We start from the raw sequence: 26,102 nt of genomic DNA on the forward strand, positions 1-26,102 counted from the left end.
TATTCGGGTACTACTTACAGGTAATCGTCTTTAATACTATTTATATGTCTTTGGCTCTAACATATACCTTATGAAGACGTTATTTACATGTCTTAACATCAGAGTTCCACCCACGAACAAGGTAAATAAAACATTTCGTGTTTTAAAGCTGTTGAAGTGATAAACCTGAAGATTATTTGATATCATTATACACGTGGTACTACTATTTATCTTAGTTCAATCTGTCTGACAAATCGCCGTTCGAAGTGGAAACTTCAAGCTGTAATCAACCATTACGGTACTATAAACTGTTTGTTTTCTAATCATACGATACCACGGACACTTGTAATTGACAGAGGTCGTACGCCTTTTAATGGGGACTATTTACTAGTGTCCTTTGTTGTTACGTTTGTGAGATTTTTTCTTCTGTAATCCTTACTGGGGTGTATTGGGGAAGATTGTCACTGCTATGATCGATTTACGCTGATAGTAGGGCGTGTGTTATTGACTTGTAGGAACATTACTCCAATAAACTGAACACATATCAGACCGCTGCCACGAAATCGGAACCAGTCTTGGGGTGCTCCAGCGTATCGGCACCGTCGGGAATAAACCCATAAAGAAGCGAGTAACCAGAGAAATCCATCGATAGATATTAAGAGATACTAGGACAGTGATCACTACCAGTGTGGGCAGCATGTGTGAGGGTGACACCTCGAAATGTTGTAACACGGATTTACCAGCCCAGGGACATTTAAATCAGAATCATCAACGTGTGTGTGTTTGATCTGCTTGAGGAAGCAAGGCGAAAGAATTGTCGTTATAGGATCGGAGGAAACGAGCACGTGTACGTGTATATATATATATCCTTAGCTACACACACAACTTGATATATACTAGTGTGAATGTCAGTGATATGATTTATATTGACAACAACGTACACAAAATATAGTACCCATTTTGGATATTTATATCTTTGAAGCAGGGATACAGCCGCGCACGTTCCAGGAAACAGACGGAAGAGAACCAAACACTCAGTACAGAGCGTCTCTCGTCGAATCGCTATTCGAGTCCTGCAGCTGTCATACCGCCGGCGTCTTTTCTTCCTCTTTAGTGAAACGGAAAAGTCAACTTGACATGTCGCGGTACGCACACATGTGTATTCCCGGTACATATGATACTTTCCTTGTTCGTTTATACAGTCAGGAAGATTTGTTGGTTTAACGTAATAATTGATTTCAGTATAATAAGTCGGCGAAGAATGTTAAAGCGGTTACATATGAAAGAGGAAGCAATCTTTATACGTGTTGTGTACATACTCCAACAGCTTACAGAGTATGGTGAGTTTTTATCCGTTTAAAGTGATTTTTCGCTTGAATTTTTGTTCTGGATTAAATTTAAACTGTAGAAAACATTAAAATAAAAATCTGTCATGGGCGCTGGAGCATCCAAAAGCTCAACTCGCCGTAAGGTTCAGGCCTTGGCTGCTTTCGACGAAGCAGGAAGGAGGCACAGGGAGAAAAAGGGACATGGGGGTTCAAGGAAAGGTTTGAGGAAACGTTTATCTCGAGTTGAGGAGGTGACAGAGGACGAACCTTCAATGGAGAGAACGTCGTCCGTCTCCTCAAACTGGGTACGCCTCCGTGAGAGGAGTTTGCCAAGTATTGAGCTACAACCAAAGACTACACTGAGACTTAGCGACTTCAACAAAGTTGTGAGACAGAAAACATTGGACCCAGACGACGAGAAACCTATAGACATTCCGTATGGAATGAGAGAAAAGGTAAGTATCCATGTAACCATGCATTAACACAACAAACACATGATGCCGTAGTAATTAGTGTGCTTTAGGGAACCCTCTTGATGGAACCAAAAGTTTGATGTTTTTACTTTCTAATAAATGGTGATTTTCGGGAATCGCATTCGGAAAACAGTAATAAAGGATTCATAAGTATAGCTTTGATCTACCGAAATATCCCACAAAAATATGTTATGAAGGTCTTACAGCATCTTTTAGTAATTTAAATAATATATAAGGTCAAATTCGTACGAAGTTTTATATACATGTACGATATATCCTTCATAACAGTTTTACTACACATCAGATTTTGTATAATTATTATATGTATGTATTATAGTCTTAGAGATGTATAGTTATGGTCGGTTGTAGTAGTAAATTTCATTACACGTGTGCACGGCACTACACGTGTTTACGGCTTTGTAAATGTAATGATTCACACCTACTTGTATATTGGGTGACAAGGACAAATCCCGGTACACGTGTTCCTTAAGATGTTGGCTGGTTGTAGCGACAATGAGTAAACACGTGGGAGATACACACACTCACTAACAAGATGCCTGATATGTCGAAAATCAGCTCATATTTCTTGAATTGCCCCTAGGCACCTGCTTTCTTACACTTCAGCTTAAAGAGGACACGCACTCAACTTATATTTGTAATACTCTAGCAGTGATGGATGACTGCGCAAAACGTAAACTTTGATCACTTACATTTATTATTTTGTTTTAAGAATTTGAAATTGATTATTAAATGTAAAGTTTGAAAATGGAATTAAGAAGAATAAAAATGGAAACAACGTTATAAATGTTATGTAGTCATCATAATTTAAAAAAGACACAGTTGGCGTTTTAAGGTATATTTTGTGTTGTGTCTACGGCTGTTGTATTTTAATGTGTTGATGTTATTCACTTGAGTGTATTTTTTTGCGATCTGTAGACTTATCCACAAGTATGTCGAGATGTATGAAAGCTTGAAGTGATTTATCATTGATTTGTTTCAAAGCACTCCAACTTATCCAAGGGTTAGCCTAAGGAATATGTCTGTTTCCAGTGACGTAACATGCTAATTCTATATGGAATGTAAACATAAAAAATAGTTCGTGACCAACTAGATCACAAGTGGTTCCTGGTGGCAATTGAAATACACAGTAAATAGGCATCTCAATCACAGGAATGACAAAAACCTTTTCTGAATTCTACGTACTTGAGAATAATTACGCGTGACATCTTAAGTCACACAGCCACTGTAGTCTGCATGTCACATTTAAATCAGTTTGAATACTATCAGATTATCGATTAACATATATATAAAAATTATGAAATTTATTGACTTATGGGAATGGTTTCCTTTCCCATTTAGAGTTTCTTTCAATTTTAATAAATCCTTATTTTCCTTGGTCGCCTCCTACAAGCAGGTTTCAATCTTTAGACCCCTAGCATCGCTGACGAGTCATAGACGGATGGAACAGCTGGGAGATGCGGTTTAATCCATTATTTGGTTCTGTTGTATCTAATTCCAAATGATCTTGTTCGTAATCAAGGCAATCAATGAGTTACTCTTAAGATCAATATAGACACAATACAGAAGCACACCAACAGCAGACAGTTCTTTATCTACTGTCTCTGTAAAATGGTATTCTGTTTGACGCTTTCTAGATATATTCTTCAAAATTATCACTGAGCTGTGAGACACAGACTACAGATTAAGAGAAATATAATCGATAGGAAATCCGACTATTAAATCCATATTGTCTGTGTTGTCGGCGAACATGAAGTTCGTGAGAGTTTGCATCAATTTAAAGTGATGGTAGGAATATATATAAGCAAATCACATAATTGTTCCCTTCCACACCCATGTTATTGATATTTCATACTAGTTTACCATAATAAAATAAGCACCCGTAAAACTGGGTCATTTTCGTGTGCACATTGTATGTGTGTGTTTCTTAGTGGAGTAATGTGTCTTCAAAGTCTCCAGGTCCGTGCAATTTCAAAATGCTTTGACACGGTGGTGTTTGTACACTAATGTAGTTGGCTTTCGGTCTGGGTAGTATCTTACACAAAATTTATGATTAATGTCAATTTGAGGCCAAGGGAGACATTAAGTTAATCATTTCTCTGATAAGAAGAGAAGCCAAAACAAATTAGTGTCTTTAATAACAGCGTTTTATTATCCCAGATTTTAAAACACTATCATGTTTATACAAGTATTTGAACTGGGTGTGGGCATTTTACCTGAATAGTACATTTTCTAAACATTGACACACACTCAAAACCTATCAATGACAGATGTATATGTTAAATTCCATACACAAATCATTGGACCGAGAAGCTTATTTCATATCGTAAGATATTTAGGACAAATGATCTTGTTATATTACTATATGTCAGAAACCCATGTTATTAAACAAAATGCGATGATTGTGATTGAACACACATTTAGAGTATCGTTATAGTCTATCGAGAATACTATTAATTATAGTATCACCTCTGGAACTCGATTGTCTGTTTCAGTTATTGATGATTTACACAGGTATCATATCAACAATGTCAATATCTAACAGCAACCTAAGCACACTTTTTATATATTAACTTCAAAACACTTGATATTTTTACATTGTAAATAGATCAGCCGGTGGTCACACATAAGGTTAGTTACAAAGGACCATTCAGTCCCTTGTTACGTGTTGTATTAGACGGATGACTTAAACTGTACATTCGGTCTGGTCCTGACAGTGTTAAAGAATAATGTAATTTCACATTCGTGTGAAGGTTTGTCTAGTACGATAGTATAGCTAGTTTATGACCAAAGGGAATTGTTCTGGAAGATTTTTTACTAGTCCCTAAATGTCAAACGTGCATCTAGAAAGGTTTGTAGATATGGTGGTGGCGTGTCTATGTTCAATCATGAGGATCAAGCTCATTTATAAGATCATCAATCTTGTTCGTCATTCTGTGAATGTCGTATGTTGGTCCTCAATACAAATATTGTATTTTACATCTTATTTAGTAATAACTCTCCCAAACCGCACGGAACTTTGATAAAAAGCTACATCCATCTGATAGGGATTTATTACCCGAGGTCCAGGGCAATTGACATTCAATAATTGAATTATAAGCTGTAAACGGGTTTAGCAGGAAATGTATGACGATGTTAACGTTTCTCTAAAATAGATAATAAATATCGTGGAATTTCATTACTCAGGATTTATATATTTTTTAAGTAGGATATATTAGGTCCTCAATGTTGCCATTCGTTTATAGAATGACTGGTGACGTTGTGAAGAATTTAATTCGATTGACACCATTTAAATTATCAAGGTTCCCAATGATAGGCCGTCAAAGACAACCATGAAAATAGTAACAGAATACCTTTTAAGCGTGTAAAGTTAATTTGACATCTATTCAACTGTTTAAAACTCGATCTAATAGCTAGACTTAAATGTGCTTTACAACTGTATTAGGTTCTCAAATTATCTCATATCTAAACATTTACAAAAATTCAAAAGACACTTATTATGAAAGCTTCTTAGGCCTTGACATACTAGAGTTGAATTAGAACATTTAGAACTTAACATGACGCACCTTGGAAAACTGAGAACGTTTTATACCACTGTATCACTCGGCTGACAAGATATCAATGTAGTCTTCATGAAAAATGTCATTTGCGAATGTTTAATCACACCGTTAACAAAGTCAATCCCCTGGACTCAAATTGATACATTGGTATATCATTAACATAGTTTGCTCTCACATTCCAGATAATCAGAGGTAGCTAAACACAAAAGTAAGTGATGAATCAACTGGGTCATGCTTCATTTTTTCACACTTCACATTTTTTTGGAATAATATGCATGATATAATTAACATTATAATGAATAGAAAAGAGGAATATAACCAATCTAATCTTTTGCGTTATGATGTAATCCTTAATTTGCAATCAGCTTTAGGAAATCTATTTAACAAAATCATCTAATATTTTGAAGACAGTAATTTTACTAAACACTAAGCTTTTTTTTAAAATCAAAATTGTATAGATATATCTACAGGTTGATAAATGACTATCACTTCTTACTACATCATGTGACGTAAACAATGAAATAAGTAAATATGTCACATACGTATATATCAGCTCAATACACGTGCTTTCTGACAGTACCTAATTTTGACGTCTATTATGTCACCAGACTTCTATTTAGACAAATAGGTGACGTAATTTAAACTTAAATGTAAAACTTGATAGGCAAATTTGAATACATATATATACGAAAACAGTTTGAAATGCATCGAAATAATACTGAAGGTATTTTGTTTTGTTTTGCTTTACATTTCAAACAAAATTGCATCGAATAGCATAATTCTAAGTTCAACAAAGCATCATATAGGCTAATTGTGTTTTGATATTACAATGTAGCTTTAGGATTTGTAGAAGACGGATCTATAACACCGTGTACTGATATGCCTTGTAGATTACTAAGACTTACAACGAAATTCAACGGAGCACCATACGTTATGTCATATTTGTTTTACCAGTCTTTCTCAACACCTTAAGAAAGTGACGTAATTTCTGCTTGTATTTTCTCAACGGTTTAGGTATATCCACAATGTACACGACTATTCCAGTAGCCTTGTTAGGAACGTATGATCAAGGTAAGAAGTGGGCCGTTACTGATTGCAGGACCTTATCGTAAGGGAAGGGAGCACACATATATCACGGCGATTAGGCAGTATTGATGTTGGGTATCATCTTATCTACCATTTTATGTAAATAGCTCTTGCAGCTATCTTCAAACAAATACTTCTGGCATTTAAATAGAGGTCAATTCACAGGTGAAAATTGTGTATTGACACAGGTAAACGAGGAACATACCCTAATAATTCTCATAGATGAGATTGAAAAAGTCGCACTCTTCTTTTGAAAGAATTCTAAAACGACCGATTGTTATTACATATACTTAAGAATATATAACTGTTAATATATACCTTGCTGCTAAACAACATCCGGGAACTGTGTCAAATTTCTCGGATTCACATTTCTGTTTCGGCACCACGAAAATAATGCTAGTTTTAAATGTCAGTTCAAACGTGTTGCCGGCCATGGTACTCTGAGATCTGGCAACATCTACATTACTAAGAACTAGTTTAAGTCTTGGATAGACCAAAGGGGCGAACATTTCAATCCTGCACCATCTCCCTGTGGTATAGATAAGCTTTAAATAATCGAAATTTTTTACGCACAGTGCATACTTTATTCAATATACATTTTGCAATTGAAATATAAATCATGCATTTCAAAATATTTCAAGCTCAATATTCCGTAATTGCAGCTGTGAAAATCTGGATGATCAATACTGGGAAATTAAAATGATGTCCCAAGCTTCCTTACATTTCAATACATTTGACATTTGCTTTGCAATAACTAAAGCTTCGATATTGGCCGTATTGAGATTAACCGTAGAACTGTATGCGTCTGCATGGACAGGTTTAACAAACAATTGTCATTTCAAACCAAACCAATAAATCGGCGTTGAATTATAATAATTCGGTCAGAGGTATGTCAGGAACACTTTCTGTCCTTAATGATTTATTCAAATGTATGTTTAACTTTCAATAGATATCATTAATTCGAATATTTCGACGTATCGGTGAAAAATCAGTTATCGATATCTATTCAAAAGACACCTGTAATTTGAAACTTATTCATACACTTTGCACATTTGTGAAAACACCCATGAAATTACCATATGTAAACTATATTATTTACTAAGAAAGATTTTTATAATGTTTGAAACGAGTAAACACTGGCATTAGAATTTAAAAACCGAATTGATCTTCATATAAATTGCTTGCTTGTTTTGATAAAGTATTTAAACACCAAGCCAATCAGTAGGCACCTGTTTATGGGCATGTCTCCTACACAAAGGAACATGTTTAAGCTGTTTGAAAGTATCAAGTGAGACCGATTTACATTACCAAAGAACGTTTTTATAACTGAAGGGTTAGTTAAATACGTATTATTTATAGTGTTCTGAGATGTGTGGTAAACCTACTACTATTGAGATCCTGTCATGTCTGTGAAACTGATGTTCGCTGCCTCTACTGGGGATAGAAACTCCATATTTTGTTTGCCCTGAAATGACGTTCCATTCCATTTACACATACGCAGTACATGAAAATACAGATGTAGAAATCGATGAAAATAGATAGTTAGAGTTCAGAATACGTGGGCTATTTTTTGAGATTGGTAAAATGTTATGAAATGAAAGTCTCGGTGTAAAATGATTGTTTCAATATTTGTGGTTTTAGTAACTGTTTGATGTGGCAGTAATGCCATTAAGTTTTCCCATAAATGCTCTTTTCTTGCTGTAATAATTGTTTCATTTTTTACACAAGGTTGACTCTGTGGAAAAAATAGTGGAAGACTTTTAACACTTTCACACTTTTACAACCACCTCCCTCCACCCATGTGATAAAAACATAAACTGAACAAACACTGCTTACCTAGAAGACTGAGTGCTACACCTAAGTATCCCACGGTGTTAAGCACATGCAAAGTATTTACTTACGGGAAGCGTTCATGGAGAAAACAATTTTTTTCATATTTAACGTGACTCCGGAGATGAATTATTTTCTTTCCAATATATTTTCTCAGTTGATCAGATTTTTTTCGATTTTAGCAATACATAAGAATTGTACGGACAGTATAATATGCGTAATTACACTGGAATATTTGTTCTTATTGTTGATATTTGTGTGGGCCGAATACCATTTCATGAACCATTGATCTTTAGTACGCGTAACCATTATAAGCAATCTTTCTCTGATATACATTTGTAGATTGAATAATGCACAAATACTTTTAAGCTTCGACAAGTAGTAAATACATTTCTTATACATTTAATCTTTATGTGTTGATAAAATGATATTCCATTTCGTCCTTGTATTAAGAACCAGTGATATACAAGGTGCTAATGCTTTAAACAAATACATTTGTATGTAAGTTTCATTTGTCTGTCCGGCCTTACAAGTAGGATTTATCACAAGTTGTTTCCAAATACGGAAAGGTTGATTTCAATTCTGTTTACATGTACTTTCATGTATTTCGAATAAGTGCAGTGTCATTTTACTGTTGTTTTGTCAGCTTGAACAGCAATAATTCGCGAGACTGTACAGTATATTTTCAAATTTGAAATTCCAACAAAAGAAGGAAAGTTTAGCTTGATTTTTAATAAGAGAAACATTTCATTGTCCTGCAAACTCGGAGGTAAATCCATTATTGACTTACAAATTTGAAGTCTAATTAAGTATTGCCCCACAAACTCAAATTTAATCCAGTATATTCCTACAGACTAAGAATATAGTCCAACATCGACCTACAAACATAAATTTCAGTACAGTTATGCCCTAGTAACGCATGATTTTTAAGTCAGTGTTGCCCTATTACCTTAAGGGTTAGTCCTGTGTTCTATAAATTGATTGTATATACAATTATATAAGGGTCTAGTCCTGTGCTATAACATGCAATATACGACAGATTCTAGTGATAGAGCTTCCCTCTTATATACACAACCGTGAATCTGTCTCCTGTCTCAAATCTCTTATAAAACACATGGCTTGATAATGTGTCTGTACTACGTCAACAAAAAAACCCCAACAAATATATGAGTGTGTTTTACTAAAAACACATTTTTATAGTCGAAAACACATTATATGTAAATCAGAACTTACCAGCTCGTTGTTTTAGGGCAAAGGCTAACGTTAGATATACTCAAATAAAATTATACTGAAATAGCAAGGAATATATAAATACTTAGATATGGACACTGTTTATGAATTTCGCCAAAAGCACTATTTTTAAAATGAAGGAAAAATAAATCTGACTACGTTTTTATGCATTTTATTAAAACAACATTTACTAAAATAGCTTATGATATTCTCAACCAATGTATAATCCATCTATTTACTTTGTTTACTGTCTGTATTTTCTTAGCAAAAATAACATTAAAACTCACTATTTCCGCAATCTATATATAGTTTGTAGTGATTCAGTAATTCAGGATATGGACTTCAAATCTTCAAGTTCGTATGAGGATACCTAATGTAGGCCTTAACAACCTGTCCTGAAAATGTATGAGATAACGAACACCCATAAAAAACGGAAAGAAGTCTGTTAATTTCAATTTATTGCGATGGACTAAAGCGTCTTTCGGGATCGATCTATCTTCTATCTCTAGAAACAAATCAATTCTGCTGAATCCTGACCGATTTATTTCGGAGATGAGAAGAGTCACCTCATTGGCAAAATGTATCCCTTTATGACATATTGGGTGTACATTTTAAGGAGAACAAATATCGTTTGATTTACCAGAATTAGAATCGCTAGTTGTAAAATGGACATAAATAATATCATTTTAGAAATCCTATTTCGGTAGCACTCTCTGAGAAAATAACACACTGCTAGCCACTCCTGATCGTCAGATGTCTGTAAGTGTACTACAGAGATACGAAAGTCATATACATTACTGTAGAGGAGAGTATGGCGTGGAGGAGCTGTGATGTACAGTTTTTGTCTGGGATCATCGACTTCCAATAATGCCAAAATCTAAATCTTCCCAAAATGTTTAGAAGCTAATCAAAGGAGGACAAGGGTATAACTTAAAACACACGAAATGTACGTTATAGAAATACAATTGCCCTTGTGCAATGTTCTAAAGGTCAGGAAAACGACAAGCTAGTCAAAGAACAGTAATGTGCAGTCGGTCAGGAGAACAAATTTTGCATGTATCCACTCGATCTCATATGATTTTGACATCCGAATGTGTCCGACCTTTTATTAGACAGTATCATACACATCATTTTAAAATTCTAGATCACGTTTTGCCGGTATGTTGGTTGAATGTGAACTCATAAAGGATCTATAAAAATTCTTTGCTTCCTGATGAACAACAGCAATATTTCATTGATGTGTAGTGAACACAGTTCGAGTGAAAAAAAAATGAAAATTTCCACTCCATGAGATGAAATATAACTGTCATTCATCACGATACAAAGAACTTTCATTTATAATGTTTTTCGCATATTTTTATCAATTTGCCGATCTGTCCATTCACATGGTCTGTTATCATTACTGCCATATCATTTACATTAGGTTCAAATATACACAACAAGTCTTTAAATAATACTAAATAAAACCAGTAAACGCAAAACATATAACAGTAGAAATTAAGCAATTAACAATTAGTTGTCATTCCTTAAGGATAAGCAATGCACAGGATGCTGGTTCATGTCATGGTTCAGATATACATTATATGCACTAGGGATGCTTATTCATGTCAGCGTTAAATATATATTTGATTCATTAATGATGCTGGTTTATGTCAGGGTTCATATACACGTATGATACGCTAAGGATGCTATTAGGGTTCAGATATACATTTGATACACTAATGATACTTGTTCAAGTCAGTGTCCAGATATACATTTGATTCACAGATGATGATAGTTCATGTCAGGGATCAGATATACATGTATATCTGAACCCTTGTTGTTAATCTTGTTGATCATGAGATGCTACACTAAAGATGTGATGTTAATGTATGTCAGGCTCTAAGGTTATAAACAGGTTAACAGATATTCTATAAATATAAATATATTTATATAAAATATAAAATAAAAATAAAATAAAATAAAAAATATAAAAAAAAATTAAAAAAAATATATATAAAAAAAAATATATATAAATAAATACATACATGGCGATAAATACTGGAAGTGCGTAAGATACATATATAACTCAGAGTCTATATAAGTTATACACTCATATAAATACAAATATAACTAAATGTCCTTAAGAAACATTAAAGTAGAGATTCATTTATCACTCGGTGTCCTTAAGATACACACAAATAGAGATACATATATCACTCAGTGTCCTTAAGATACAAACAGAGATACATATATCACTCAGTGTCCTTAAGATACATACAAACAGAGATACATATATCACTCAGTGTCCTTAAGATACACACAAATAGAGATACATATATCACTCAGTGTCCTTAAGATACACACAAATAGAGATACATATATCACTCAGTGTCCTTAAGATACAAACAGAGATGCATATATCACTCAGTGTCCTTAAGATACATACAAACAGAGATACATATATCACTCAGTGTCCTTAAGATACACACAAATAGAGATACATATATCACTCTGTGTCCTTAAGATACAAACAGAGATGCATATATCACTCAGTGTCCTTAAGATACACACAAATAGAGATACATATATCACTCAGTGTCCTTAAGATACACACAAATAGAGATACATATAGCACTCGGTGTCCTTAAGATACATACAAACAGAGATACATATATCACTCGGTGTCCTTAAGATACATACGAACAGAGATACATATATCACTCAGTGTCCTTAAGATACAAACAGAGATACAAATTTCACTCAGTGTCCTTAAGATACAAATAGAGATACGTATATCACTCAGTGTCCTTAAGATACACACAAATAGAGATACATATATCACTCAGTGTCCTTAAGATACATACGAACAGAGATACATATATCACTCGGTGTCCTTAAGATACATACGAACAGAGATACATATATCACTCAGTGTCCTTAAGATACAAACAGAGATACATATTTCACTCAGTGTCCTTAAGATACAAATAGAGATACATATATCACTCAGTGTCCTTAAGATACACACAAATAGAGATACATATATCACTCAGTGTCCTTAAGATACATACGAACAGAGATACATATATCACTCAGTGTCCTTAAGATACAAACAGAGATACATATTTCACTCGGTGTCCTTAAGATACAAATAGAGATACATATATCACTCGGTGTCCTTAAGATACATACAAACAGAGATACATATATCACTCAGTGTCCTTAAGATACAAATAGAGATACATATAGCACTCAGTGTCCTTAAGACACATTACAAATAGAGATACATGTAAACTCAATGCTAATATAAGCTCCATTTAAGGTTTAAGTGATACATCTTTCTTTTCTCACTTACGATTATATTTTTAAGAGCATAAATGAAACACGGACGGGCTTTGCTACATTCGAGATTTAATACGATGCATCAGAGAATGTCACTATCATCAAATTTTCTTTACTATGGTTCGATTTTATATGCAGAAAAAATATTATTCACAAAGGATATGAAAGAAACGTTACGTCTAGTTATTGTAATATCGATTCAAACTGTGCGATATTGTTCACGATTGCAGAGTAGACCTTTGTCCTCTTGGTCGTAAACGCGAACATTTCCATTGGTCGCTTATCTTTATGAGATTAATTTTGAAACCATATCTGCCAAGCGACGGCGTAATTCGTCCATGGACTTGGTATTGAAATGTTTTGTCACTCTAGTTGCAGCTTATGACACGAATAGGTGACATTCTACAGCAGGTTACGGAATAATGGCAACGAATTGTTGGCAATTAGATAAACACCATAGCTACTGTTAGACTAACATCATCAGCCACTGATCAAGGTCCAACAATCAATCACTCTCCTCACAGATCGTTCAATGTTCCATTGTGTGGTTACCAAGGAGATATGTGATATCAAAATAAGGTCCCTTCCTGAATGTCCCAACATATCCGTCTTTATATTGTTTGACTTAATTCATTGTATTTACCCATATTGATGGGAGGGGTATATAAGACAGTTTTCTCTAAAAAGTATTTCTTACTGATGGTACATAAACGACAACATAGCTACTATTGCAGCTACAAATATGGCATTACTTTCGAAACATGAAATGGCAATCCTTTGCGTAGAAACTGGCAAGAATAATTCATTCGATCATGTTTCCACCAAGCCATACATGTACCACACCTTCAGTCTAGTAGATGTCAACAAGCATCATATCACTATCTATGGAAACACATCCAAGAGTGGTATCTCATACTATGCCTTCACATAAAACGATTATCATTTAAGTGATCTCGTGAATAGCGTGTTTAATAATTTGTTCCAAATAAACAATACAATCCATTCATCGAGGCAAGTTAATCGCTTTGTATCAATGCATTTTTCGATTAGATTACTTGCGGGAATTTCGTGAGAAAAAGGAGTGTGGTAACCTAACGATTGAGTTAAGTGTCATAAATTATAAATAACGCATCTAAAAACCGAGGATGATGTTCTGCTTTAAGATATTGACATTTATCGTAAATTACTTTCTCGGTTGGATCAAATACTTGCCTAAACGAATGAGATTATTTTCCGGCATTAGGTATATTTGGGTAGGGCCATAATTTGAGTGAATAGATAATTTCATTTAATGTCGTTCTGCAGTTATTGATACCGTTAAGGACCCATTTACGTCATAGGTTCGTAAACGACCGTGAAATCCCTGAAATGTAGACTTAAACGAGAGGAGTTGGAAGAGTTCTACGCCATAGACACGGTGATATTATCTATCCTGTACAAGAAGCTTTCCATGCAATCACCCTTGACGTAGATGAAACCCCTGGAAATCCGTTGCGTAAAACTATAGGTGACACACCTCTTCTGTGTAGACGTGCTATGTTTAGAAAGACGGCATTTGGAAACTAATGATATCAAATTGACATTTAAACCCTATCGATGTTGAGGGTCAATGAACTCGGTGTCCATTAGTGTCTAACATGAAAGCTCTGTCTATATTTAAAATCGTTTTCACATCTTAGAAACATCAGCATATTAATTTCTGGTTTTGTTTTGATAGATCAGGAGAATATATGGCAGCGTTTAACATTTCTATATTCTGGTAAATTACAGAAAGGAATATTATCACGAAATTTTTCCGATGTTTTTTTTGCTTTCCCTTCAATACACTATAAGTTTTGCAATATACATAATTCAAAGATCTCTAAAATTCTGTTTAGCATTGAATGTTGTTTCTGCTACGTATAAATCACAAATACAGCCATAATCTTAAATCCGTTTTAAAAAGTGAAAAGCAATATATGCGTTTAGATTTGTGTAACTGTAAAATCTTCATTGATTATTACAGACGTACAGACTTCAAAATACACAGACCTTTGTTAAACGTCGAGTCTTTAAGATAAGTCGGTGTGTCTTGTGTCAGTTTGTTTGACCGAAATAAGCTCAGTAAGGGTGTAGGTTTGCTGACCTCCTACTCCTTTGATTTTATGCTATTAATATTTCTTAAATTTGTTTTTTTTTAAGACAAATAGGATATGTAGCTGACAGATTGAAGGCGACAGCAGTATTAAACATAGCAGGAAATGTAGGAATATCCTCGATAAATTTACAGCGCAGTTCTGATGTTTTGTTATCGAGGGAAATAACGTCACTCAATTGAGATAACTCCATCAGGGATGGTTCAGTACGCGACGAGTGAGAGCTAGCAAGTTCAGAAAACAAAAGAATTGCTATAACACCATTCCCAGAATGATTAACCATGTTTCGCAGTATTTAGGTTGTAACCAGATCGGTCAGTAAGCAGTTTGTTGTATGAAAAATAGGATAGTATCTATATTCTGTTTAATGTTCTAAGTGTGATTATCCGGATGTGATTATATTTATTATTAGCTGTCAAGGCAAGTTAAATAAAAGTACAGGTGTTATCAAGCATGTCAACACAATGATGTTCACACTTTTTCAGATCTGAGGTCTGCGGTTAGGTGTTAAATTAGAACTTGCTTGTTTCTGTGAAGGTGGTGAATTGGAATATTGGCGAATGTCATTAATGGGACCAATCTTCTGTACAAAATATTGAAGTATTTGTTTTTTCATAATATTTATTTTCGCAAGTTTTCAGGAAACACATAGCTAAGTTGTTTGTATGTAAAATACCATTCACAGAAGATCATGTGTTTTACATGTATTTTCATACAAAAATGAGCTTCGGTTGCATATGAAAGGAAGTGGAGGTAAAGGTGCTGAAACAACAAAAGTGAAAATGAGATGAGTGTGATTTGTCAGTTTGATCAATTGAAACATGAACAGACATGGAGTTTAATGTTAACTACAGGATAGGTTTCGTAAGTCACATTATGCATGCAGAATTTTCATTACACAGAAATAAAAATGAATATATTCAAGGGAAACAGAATGATCATACATTGTACATGTTGACAGTGTACATGTAGACAGCTTTACCAAAGGTATTAATGTAATAATAATGAAAACCTTAAGTATTCTAATGCTACCTCCGTTTTTCACTAAAATTATATAAATATGGATGATAGTTCAATAAATAAGGTCAGACTTAGTTGACTTAACTGTCATTTGTCAAATTTCATATGCTGTATTTCTTCACATCTCATTTTGTTCTATTAATTCTGATTATTGCAGGTTCGACCGGAAGAATTGTGCCATATTTGCAGTGTATACACTGGCAGGGAAACATATCCGTGTAGAATATGTTGTAAGGTTTACCACGAGGGATGTCTCCATAAGCTTGGGTATTGTAAGGATCCAGCTTCTTGTCTTCTTCTCAAGAGGGCCTTGAAGCCAAAGGGCTGGAGCTGTCACGAATGTGTAAGAATCTCTTATTTACTCATTGCAACAAAACAACACAACCTACTACAGCTACATCAATTCTAGTATTTAGAAGGCACATTTATTTCATACTCATGTTATCAGTGATGTAGAAACATGCATATTATTAAATTCTCACTGTGATAAATTTGCATGTGGCTCCTTTTCAACAACGTTAATACAAAATATCTGGATGGAAATGATTTAATACAGGAAGGTATCATATCAATGATTGTCGTTCATATCTCGTGTCGTCGACCTATATGGTTGACCTTGACACGGCCTCGTTATTAAGTGACGGTTTAGGTTTTTCTATAGAACTTACAAGGAAGATCGGGAGAAGTCGTGATATCGATTTGCCATAATAGTTTTCATGTTTCCGTCCGGGCGTTCAACTCTTAAACACACACACGAATACACATACAGCTGTCAGTGATTTGAAAGCAGACCACATTTCTACACAAGGAAAGAAGAATAAATAACAAAGAACAAGTACACTCCACAATAGCAGCATACATTATGTGTAACTGAATACTACGCAATTATTTTCCAAGAAGATGTGGGGATGTTAATATTACATAGAACATAAACAAAATAACGACACTTGATATACATGTCTGTACTACATTTACAAAAGGCACAAAATTGGATTTCATTTATCACAAGTGAATGCTATTAGTAGTGTCTGACTTCAACGAAACAACTTAAAATAGTTCTGTTCAAGGTTTCTCAAATGAACATTTCTTATTTATTAACTTAAACAAACATAAGGTATTCCATTATAGCGTATAAATATCGTGTATTTGATATATGAGTTCTAAGTTACAAAATGCACAACATGGCACTTTATTGACCGTAAAGTTGAAAGCTTGCTGTTTGTTACGTTGCCTTACATAACTTACCTGAGCAAGTCAAGAGTGGAATGCAATTGGTAAAGCATTAATGAACTGCTAGAAATGCTGATGCATAACAATATTACATAACAAATACATATACAAGTTTTTTAATGTACACCCTTAAATTGTCATATATCTAAACACACAATTTAGAAATAAATAAAACCGCAAATTTAAATTTACAGCCGAACATTTAAATGCTTTATTTACTTTTGGATTATTGGATTGTTAGCAAGTCTTAACGATATCAGCTTTTTTAATCTTTAATACATGTAAGTGGAATAGACTTTTGATTTACGGTTGATTTCATATATCATATATTATAGAGGAATCAATTCATTTCTCTCATATGCATGCTTCTCAATTTTGCCCTGGTATATGCTATCGAAGATGTAGTATTTGATACATACCATAAGTTGATACAGAATCTATAAGCAGTTGTATTCCAGATTCATGCCTTTAACATGTCTGAGCGACGTGTAAAGGTCATCAATTATATATTGGATATTATTTACAATGCAATACTTTGTCTTTGATATATACTGCATGAATGTCAATTCTGATTTACTTCATGAATTCTACCAAAGTTATGTTAAACTGTCGTAGTTTTTAAATGTTTTATCATTAAAGCTTACTGCCAAAATCATTGAATAAATCAGAACATTTTTATTTAAATAGGCATGTTATATTTTAACTAAAAGTACTTCGCAGAATCATATTTATTACATCATGAAATGTCATAAGAATACGTTCATTTATCAAATGTATATTTGTACATTTATTTGAGGAAAGTACATGCGCACTTCCACTATAATTATGATCAATGCAGTGTATACAGACATGAAGACATAAGATTCACAAGCCAGCAAATCTCGTTAGTCATTGATGGTACCTCGGAGTCTGGTGATGACGGGCAAAACAATCTTTATTATTGACACGTTCCTTGCTTTGTACGGTCGACCGATTTCGATGCCAGACCTGTACAATAGTAGATGGATATCGACCGAGACATAATCTGTGCCTTGTCTGTCTGGAACTTTCCTTCATCAGTCACTTCACAAAAGGCCATTACGTTCCTATGTTATATATGCTTTATTTGACTCAGACACTGTGTCTATTGCATTAGTATTTTATTCTATATTGATAAACCGTTATCCCCACATCTATTGCATCGAAGACCCATATGTTTACCGCACCATCCTCCAGGAATGCAAGGAATGCACGCTTAACGTCCGTATAGACCTATCATTTGAAGTATTTTGAATATTGATTCTTACACAGAGTCTAATCCATACATCCCAATTAAGATAAGGAACAAACAATGCGAAATGCTTTTATCTCGTTGTGTCTTTTCGACATTTGCAAGTAAACAGAAAATCTATAAAGTTTTGGGTAAACACAATGTTTACCACTGTTTAACATAAAGCTGTACAAAACCTTGCACAATTTTGATTTGGTGGAAATGTTTGGCACAGTGCATGCTTAACATACAGATAATATTACTCAGATTTAGACTGAGACCTTATGTTTTTGATACAACACAAAGCAAGATTCTTAACAAACGATATGCAAAGTTCAATTAACTTTGGAAAGTATTGTATACAAAACACATCTGTAGCGACTGCACATTATTGTCAAAACCGACTGGGATAATTTTCAAAGTAAACAAATTTAGTTAATTGTGTTGTTTGTTTTGTTTTCTTCGAAATGTGCTCTGATACGTTTACATTTTAGCATAATTAAGACTTCAGGTTCATAAAAATAAGATAGTGGTGGAATGTATAAGCTCTATCAAGAAAGTTGTCGTTTGGAATTATTACCTTTCTTTACTGTAACAGTCTGTGTTTATACGTGGTACTAGTGTTTAATAAAAACAACATCTACATGGGTAGCAAGTTTGCATAAGCATAGTATCTACACAGGTAGCAAGTTTTTAATAAACACAACTCACACACACACGATGTAACGCATTTGAATAGGTACAACATACACAAGAAAGCAATTTGAATAAATACAGTATCTATACCAGATTGCAAGTGTAATTGATTTATAATTTATTAACAGTAGAATGTTGAGAAAAAAAGTAACATTTATAAATGGTAGTAAGTTTGCTTTAGCACGATATTTACATATGTCTGTCTGGCCCCTGAACTTAATTAAAACTCTAACTTGTACTCTGCTGAAGATCTGTCCCCTAACGTTAATTATAACTCTACCTGGCATTTGCTGAAGGTCAGATCCCTAAAGTTAATCATAAGTCTAACCGGTGTTCTGCTGATGGGTTGTCCCTTAAAGTTAAACACAACTCTACATTGTACTCTGCTGAAGGGGTGTCCCTTAAAATTAAACATAACTCTACATTGTACCCTGCTGATGGGTTGTCCCTTAAAGTTAATCATAACTCTACATTGTACTCTGCTGAAGGCTTGTCCCTTAAAATTAATCATAACTCTATCCTGGGCCTATCTGAAGGTCTGTCCTATAAAGTTAATAATAAATCCATAGTGTACTTTGTTGAAGGTCTGTCCCTTAAAGTTAATCATAACTTTACGGTGTACTTTCTTGAAGGTCTGTCCCTTAAAGTTAATCCTAACTCTACCCTGTACCTTTTCAAAGTCTTTCCCCTAAAATTAATAAGTCTACCCTATAATATGCGGAAGGGATGTCCCTTAATATGTTCATTGCTCTAACTTGTACCTCGCTGAAAGTCTGTCTCCTAAATGCTAATCCTCGATTTATCTTGTTCACTGCTGAAGGTTTGGCCCTACAGTTAATCGTTATTTTGAGCTTGCTATTATGACAGTGACAGTGTTTCCTGCAGATGTCTTTGATTGGCGTAGTGCCAGCATTGGTGATAAGACAATTTCATTTCTATTTCCATACGGTATCTCCTTACCTTTGTAATGCTTTGTTCCAGGAAAATGTCGATAAGGATAACACAGCGAACCCATTAAATTGTAGATGCATTGTAATCGTCTCTAACTACTCAGGAGGGAACAGACAGTGCACTAAGAAGTTCTTGTATTTTGATAATTTGAAACACAACTTTGTCTCTACTTCAACCCCATCCTCTCTCCCCCGTGGCATGGCCCTCTACATCTATGGTGTTGTCAGCGTGATCGTACCAGTATGTCAATAACATGAGGTGTCTATTGCGTCTCCTACTCGTTCTCGGTGTATGTTCTATTAAATACTACAATAAACTGTTTTTTCTTATGATAGGACGACTGCAGTAATATGTTAACAGAAGAGGAACTATTTGCATTGTTAGACTCATTTGAAAAGTATGATTTAACTCAAGGTTAGTATATAAAAGGTGAACTTATTTGAACAACATAAGGATTACTTATTAACTTGTTAAATGTGGTTGAAATTGAATTCCTCTTGTTATCCTGCATGAACAATGTACACTATCAACAACAAATCTTAGGCTAGAAGCATATTTGAGTCTGGAGATGTTATATTCAATTCAATTTACTTTTAATAAGGATATCGACTTCACGATAAAGTTCGGAATAACATGCTTTAAAACTGTAATATGCTTTACGATTTACAGATTCAAGTATATCGTTGGAAGAGTATTTGACGTACCGTAAGCGTGCATACAAAGACACACATACTGTCTCTCTACCTAAAGCCGAGCTACAAGACGAAATGGCACAGTTTCATCGATTGGATAAAGAAAACTCCGGATCGGTAACATGGTGGGAATTTCTTAATTACGAGTCAATAAAAATTCTTCTGAGACGTGGAAAGGTTTGTATATCAAAGGCTTCTTTTTGAAATAAGTATTGTAATTTTTTTAGGGAAAACAGTTTTGGTTAAGAATTAGTATACACAGAATGTAAAAGGACATATTTAAGCCAGATCGAGGGGAAAATCCCTAGGACTCCTAATTTAGTACTAGACTCTGAACTGACACATCTGTGATTAATATATTTATAAACTTATTCATATCTTTTGGTTTAAAAGATGTTTCAAATGTGGAAAATAAATTTTGTTTTATCCAGAATGCAATCACACGACTGCTTTATCCAAGAGAGATAGAACTTGCTTATCGCCTGTTTCACAACTTTGATGACGCGAACAGTGGTGAAATAAGAGAATACGATGCTAAGAAAGCTTTGGCCTCTTGGTACACCTTGTTTCTAGAGAACGATGACACTTTAAACGGGTAAGTTTTGTTTCCTATTCCCACTGCTTTTCATTGTTAAACGAAAATCTTCTTACTCAAGATCCGATCAACTTAGCATCTTGCATAGGGAATATTTCAGCACATCCGATTTAAAGATTAGCATTGAGGACTTGTCTTCTAATTGTACACACAGATAAAAATCATATCATCTATAATTCATCGTAGGGTAGAGCTCGTTCCCCATCTTCTATTACACCTAATGGATTTAAAATCAATAATATGGATAAAATGTGGTTCGCCAGCCTGAAATGTATCTATTTCATCGATGTAAATTTGGTTGGTGTATAAAAGCTTTTCATTTCACGTGAACACATTGATAGAATAAAGGTCTTTAAAGGAAATTGTGTAGAATTAAACATTTTGTTTCTCAATAGCAAATCCTACCCTACTGTATCAGTTACAAACGTTGTAATTCGTGTTATTGACAGAAATATTGAACACTTTATGTAGTACACATGTTATACTTATATCTGCTGTAACGCATTTAATTGTATACATTATAGTACATTATAATAAACGTATATTGTATGACATAGTTCTGTGGTATGTTACTGATACATAAATGTACTAGTAATACTTTATGTATATTACTATAGATGATAAAATATTACATATATGTATATTGTTTATCGATGTTAAATCCATTGTATCAGCAAACTACCATGGAGATAATGCTATCATACTATTATTGTAAGACATCTTATATGAACGGACATTTTCATAAGAATAAAAGATTGTAATTATCATAGAACCAACGATATTGTCGTAGTTGTTAAATCTTTAGGTACACTATTGGAAGTTCATGTCCTTGGATTCTTAATGAAGCATGTATTTATTTATAACTTTCAACGTTATATATAATTAGACTTTCTCATTTATGAAAAGCAACGTGACAAACAAGTAAACATTCGATGTTTCTAAGTCTAACTTGTTTGATTAAGAATGGTATTTTCATTAAGTGTAGAAAAATACATCGATAACGATAAATTGGAAATTCTTTCAGATTCACAATTATGTCTTCTAACAAGGAAGGAGAATTATGGTATATTGTTGCTGAGATGCTGACCTTTACTATGGATACCAGCGTGGAGAGTAGCAGGTAATTATATAACCGTTATTCTACAATGTAATAGGATTCCTATATAATAGCATATATATTTCCAATACTTCGATTAAAGATATTAAACAAAAAGGCCATATAATCATATCAGCATCATTATCATTTATATGCATACAGGGTTGTCAGTTTATATTTTTCATTTGCAACTTACAAGTAATAGAGTAATCATTTTGATATAACATTTAATATGGATATCAGATAACAGTGTAAAAGAATAGTGCTTTATAACAATATTACAGTGATAAATTATCCATTGTATTGTTCATTTCTAGACAATCACTACCTTATGCATTACAGAAAAATAGGACATGTACAGTTACCAAGCAATTATTGTGATATGTATAAGACAAAGATAGGAAACGCACAGTCACCAGAAAATCAGTGTAATATGTATTACACGCAGTAACCAGGCAATCAGTGTAATATGTTATACACAATCAGTATGAGTTTAGTTTGTAGTAAGCCCCCTCATTAGGTTATCAAAAGAAAAAAAACGATATATTTACATAACATTTCAAAGAAAATGTCATGCACGCTCTATTGACAGAAAAAAATCAGGAGAGTATAGTTGTGAGATCACACAACGTTACACGGGCACCATCGATTTTTGCAAACATGTATTATCCGCTGAAGAAGATTTGGTAGGGATGGCACCAGAATGACTTTGTGAATCTGCTGTGTATGGAAACGAATAGTAATTCTGTAATACTGGTGGTGTCGTAACAATGGAGACGTCAGAATATAACAAATACAGACATAGATTATGCTGAATCTGAGTAGTATAACATGTATTGCTAATTCTGTGGAAAAGCATAAAAGTCGTAGTTAGCATAAGTAACTACTTCGGTCTTCCTGGTTGTGCTTATATAGCAGTTTCATGTAATTTTAATGGTAGGGAAAGGGATTTGATAAGTGTGATGTATGTTGAGAACCCCTAATACATGGACAAGCAGCCAGTGCGTGTACGTATGACGTTAATGCGGCTCAATTTTCTAATTTAAATCTCAGTTCCATTAAAACCAGTCTCAACACTGAAACATAATATCTACTTTTCAGGACCTAAAGATGGTCTATGCTAGTATAGACTTGACATAGATTTCTCTTGCAAATTATATGTAACGAAAGATAATTGAAAGCTAGTGCGTAATAAGTAAGAGCGTGCCGAATACATTTATTTACTAAAACAATCTTCGGTCGAAGAGCTAATTGTTATCAGTTAAGGGAATTTATGACATCACTACTCCACATGGGATTCGCTGGTAAAAAAATAAAAAAGATGTGATATCGAATTTTATGAGATTGATTTTATTTTTAGCCCAGTAAGTGCATTTTTCGGGCTGGTTTTTGTTCACGTATTCCTTTCGACAAAGTTTGATTTTCATCAGTCAGCTCTTAGGTTTCACAATTTAGGCCTTTGGCATCGTTGACGTGTCCTATTTTTTAGAAGACCAAAACAGCTGCAGTTCAGTTCTATATTTGACTCTACTGTATCTAATCCTTAATGTATATGGGAAGATCTTGTACAATCGCTTGTACATCCAATAAATAACAAATCAACCGTCTTTCTATGACATGTGTCCTATTATATTTGAAGTGATTTACAGTAAACCCATGTCAACCATATCGATACCTTGTCCGTACGATAGTGTTTAATTTAGCATATAGTTACATACTGATAGTCAGGGTAGTGTACTATCTGAAGGGTTTTGTTTGATCTTAATTTTTTGTCTTCCATAATTTAGAAAGCCAGAAATCAAATCTCATTTCGTCATTTTTTGTTTTTGTTTTTGTTTTTGTTTTTTTTTTTACTTAAATATAGCCATAATTCATTGATTGATTGATTTATTTGATATTTTTTCAGAAAAGTGAACTGGAACGAATTTCTTCGGGAGTTATCAATATACATTATAGCAGCCAGACCCAATTTGTCGCCAGTTCCAATGGAGAGTTCAGAGTGGACCAAAGATGTCGTAGTCTCTACAGAAACAGATTGTGATATTAAACGGACGTCTCTGTAAACCTATCTGCTCGGTAAAAATTTGTCAGCAAACAATAAGCTGGTATATCTTTGTATTGGCAGAAAAAGATTTCAACAATACAATTTACATTCAAATTTGCACGTGGAATAGCTTGACAGGCATGTTCTTTACCAAATTTGCAATGAATCAAAAATATGTCATTCGGATATTCTAGGGAGCGATATAGCATTCGTCCCACTGGAAGAGACAAGAAATCTGTGATATTAAGGGAAAGCTGTGAAAGTGTTGACAATGCAGAGATCTTCCGGCAATTTAAGGAACATTAAAATAGACCAAGTGTCATTAGATATTTGTTATTCTTAATGTGTGTTCAGCTGACAGAAACATTATCATATTTGGAGGACACCGATATGACGTCAGCATCTGATCCTATTATGACAATGGATGTCAATAACCTTCCACAACTTATTGCGTTGCGAACTGATACGGTGACAAGCTGGACCGTGTGCACCGAATTATTTGATCTGAATGATATTTTCTTCCAGCATTTTCCATTGCAAGTACACTGTAGCTATTTCAATATCAGTTCTTTGTGAACCATTCTTGACGGCCATCTGTGAATCGTGTTACACACGTACTTCTCGTTTTTGTGTCTCAAACAAAGTTCAGTATATACTTATCAAGACAATTAAGGAATGCTACCCTAGCTGCATGTATGTGTAACAGTAGAGGGTCTAAATATCGCATTGTGTAACGCCCCCTTGTGTTCAGTTATAACAGAGTGGACTTTAGATTGGGGAAATATTTTCTCTCTAATTTTATAATCACATTACGGGAATAAGAAACACCACAATACGGACTATATTAATGAAAAGTATTTAAACAGTGCTGGCTTTATTCATCTAGGTAATCGTTTAGTTCAATATATGTGTTTAATTCCAAAAATAGACGCACTTCTGTCTTATCTGACTCATGATCTATCTTTGTATCCATCGACCTCTTTCGTCCTTTATTCATGATTTTTGTATATTCATATTATATATTTCTTTATCTGCATGAATTTTCAATTCAAATCTTAATTCCATAGGGTATGTAAGGCCGTACGGCCAATGCTACTGTGTCTAAATGGGACTGTCTAAAATTGTCGATCACAGCATGAATCACGAAATGGAATGAAATAATAATGAAAATCTGTGAGATACAGAATTCTGTAACTACCGAAGTCGCCCTCTCTGTTGGATAGTATTAAAACCTCGGTACTTGTCTGGTACTGACAACAGTTCTTATTTGGTATCTATATCAAGTTTACCACAACAGAATTGGTATACGAACAGAAATATGCATACTTAAGATAAGATATTATATACATGAATAGTATTTTCACATCATTACCATGTGTTTTATACATGTTTATCTACAGTGTCATTATCTCCTCTCCATTTATTTCTTAGCGTCTAGTCTGTGATTTCCCTTTAAAACAATAAAAATGCAATTTTACAGAATTTACTGTCGTGTAGTTTTTCTTCTTTACTCATTTATATTCACGAGATAAAAAATATAGGATGAATCCCACTAGGAGTTATCGT

At 34.0% G+C, this 26,102-nt stretch overlaps 1 protein-coding gene across 1 annotated transcript; it reads left to right on the top strand.

Annotated features, from left to right (window-relative positions):
• The first annotated feature begins 1,292 nt into the window (after positions 1 to 1,292).
• LOC132548657 (PHD finger protein 24-like) lies at positions 1,293 to 24,825 on the top strand. The gene is made up of 7 exons (XM_060212534.1): positions 1,293 to 1,762; positions 16,141 to 16,326; positions 20,445 to 20,523; positions 20,779 to 20,978; positions 21,233 to 21,396; positions 22,421 to 22,516; positions 24,399 to 24,825. The coding sequence occupies exons 1-7, from the start codon at positions 1,412 to 1,414 to the stop codon at positions 24,553 to 24,555; spliced, it is 1,233 nt and encodes a 410-aa protein (XP_060068517.1). The 5' UTR covers positions 1,293 to 1,411; the 3' UTR covers positions 24,556 to 24,825.
• The last annotated feature ends 1,277 nt before the right edge of the window (positions 24,826 to 26,102 follow it).

This window comes from Ylistrum balloti, unplaced genomic scaffold (genome assembly GCF_031769215.1).
Source record: "Ylistrum balloti isolate Yb309-2 unplaced genomic scaffold, AGI_CSIRO_Ybal_v1 Utg370022, whole genome shotgun sequence".
NCBI classification, from domain to species: domain Eukaryota; kingdom Metazoa; phylum Mollusca; class Bivalvia; order Pectinida; family Pectinidae; genus Ylistrum; species Ylistrum balloti.